The following is a 2,142-nucleotide window of genomic DNA, read 5'->3' as shown; positions in this document are numbered from 1 at the left end:
AGGGACATTGTCGCCGTCACACAGCCCCAATCAAAACGCTGACTCTAACAAGAACGAGAACGAGGTCCCTCCCATGGGCGGGGGCCGAGATCCTCCGCACCTCCATGGCCTAGAGGCCATCGGAGATGGGACGGACCGGCAACGGCGTCGACGGATGGAGAAGAGAGCTTTTCTTGTGGACGAGTTGGAATAAAGCTTATTACCGCTCATCATAGAAATGAACTGTTTGAAGGTTGTGATATTGATTAATCAAGAAACACAAATAGATCCCGTGATGCTAGCCTTGTGCATGAGATCAAGGCCCTGGTTTGGGGGGAGTGGACGTAGGTAGTGAATGCGATCAGGCGTACGAAAATTTGTGTTAGTCACGAACTAGCTAGGATTGGCCACGTTAGGTTAAGACTACAGTCTTGTTGAGTTCTGGCCAGATTGGGTTGTAAAGCTTTGTGAACCGGATCACGCTGATCCAGGTTAAGTTTATGGAAAATTCCATCCCCTGTGAAGGACATGTGGCGACTTTGTCAATGTTAAAATATTGTGACAGCTCAATTTTTTAAAGATGTTCATAGGATAAGATGTGCGTGTGTGTCGTATGGATGAGTGTATGTGTGTGGCGAACTGTATCAAAAAAAGAAACTTGCCATGGTTTACACGTTGGGACAGATCTCTTGATACAAGTCCATTACGGATACGACAGAGGAGATGAAGTACAGGAGCAGGTCTCGGAGATTAAACGGGATACAAGCTAGTGCTTGCCTTATATTGTCTAACAATTAGATCCCGTCGAGCAGATTTTCCGAGGGTTCCGATCGACCGCAGCGGATTGCATCGAGACATCGACTTCGACGAACACACTTCCTCACGACCAGAGATGCGCTCCGACGAGCACACGTTCGGCACCGACGGCGTGGAGCTGCAGTTCTTTCACGGGCACGACGTCGACGAGGACAAGGACGGCAGCACCATGTTCGCGGACGAGGAAGCCTCGGCAGAGTCATCATCGGCGACGGCTCTGGACGCGGCGAAGCGGGCGGCGGTGGGAGTGGGCGCGCGGGTGCTCTTCTACCCGAAGATGGCCTACAAGCTGGTGGCCGGCCGGCCGGCTCGGGGTAAAGCCTCGGAGGAGCCGTCGTCATCGTCGGCGACGACTCTAGACGCGGCGAAGCACGCGGCGGTGGGCGTGGGCGCGCGGGCGCTCTTCTACCCGACGCTCGCCTACAGCCTGGCCCGGTACCGCCTCTCGTCCGAATTCCACTGGTGGAACCTCATCGAAGGCACCCACGTCTACCTCGGCGCCGTCCCGTTCCCGAGCGACGTGCCGCGCCTGCACGACCTGGGCGTCCGCGACGTGGTGACCCTCACCGAGCCCTACGAGCGGCTGGTGCCCAAGTCGCTGTACATTAAACACAAGATGGAGAACCTGGTGCTGCCAACCACGGACTACCTCTACGCGCCGTCCAAGGACGACCTCTGCCGTGCCGCGGCGTTCATCCACAGCAGCGGGGAGCGAGGGAGAAAGACGTACGTGCACTGCAAGGCCGGGCGCGCGCGCAGCGCCACGGTGGTTATGTGCTACCTGGTGCGGTACAAGGGGATGACGGCGAAGGAGGCGTACGATCACGTGCGGTGGTGCCGGCCCAGGATGTCGCTGGCTCCGGCGCAGTGGCAGGCGGTCCAGGACTTCGAGGACTTCTACCGGCGGCCGGCCGGTGGCTCGGAGTGAAGCCAACCGCTCCAACTCTGCGGATGGATCATCCGAGCGCGACGCTAGGTTTTGTGTATATATATAGCTTTGTAGCCGGGTACTGGACGTACGTGAGTATCAATGTTCGAACACTGTTCCATTAATTCTAATAAGTACTCCCTCTGTTCCTAAATATTTGTCTTTCTAGAGATTTCAACAAATGACTACATACGAAGTAAAATAAGTGAATCTACATTCTAAAATATGTCTATATATATCCGTATATGGTAGTTTATTTGAATCTCTAAAAGACAAATATTTAGGAATGAAGAGAGTATATAAAACTAAGGTAATGTTTGTATCTGGTCGACCGGCCGAAACTGCGCCGGTCGCGTCCTGTCCACACGTCCTATTGATCCCACGCACCGCCCTCTTTCCTTTTCCTCTTATCCCCTTCC

At 54.3% G+C, this 2,142-nt stretch overlaps 1 protein-coding gene across 1 annotated transcript; it reads left to right on the top strand.

The window, feature by feature from the left end:
* The first annotated feature begins 642 nt into the window (after positions 1-642).
* On the top strand, positions 643-1,739 carry LOC125506302 (phosphatidylglycerophosphate phosphatase PTPMT2-like). The gene has a single exon (XM_048671153.1). The coding sequence runs from the start codon at positions 872-874 to the stop codon at positions 1,721-1,723; it is 852 nt and encodes a 283-aa protein (XP_048527110.1). The 5' UTR covers positions 643-871; the 3' UTR covers positions 1,724-1,739.
* The last annotated feature ends 403 nt before the right edge of the window (positions 1,740-2,142 follow it).

The sequence above is a fragment of the Triticum urartu genome, chromosome 5 (genome assembly GCF_003073215.2).
Source record: "Triticum urartu cultivar G1812 chromosome 5, Tu2.1, whole genome shotgun sequence".
NCBI lineage: Eukaryota > Viridiplantae > Streptophyta > Magnoliopsida > Poales > Poaceae > Triticum > Triticum urartu.
The sequence above is the reverse complement of the archived record's forward strand: the minus strand, read 5'-3'. Positions and strand labels throughout refer to the sequence as shown.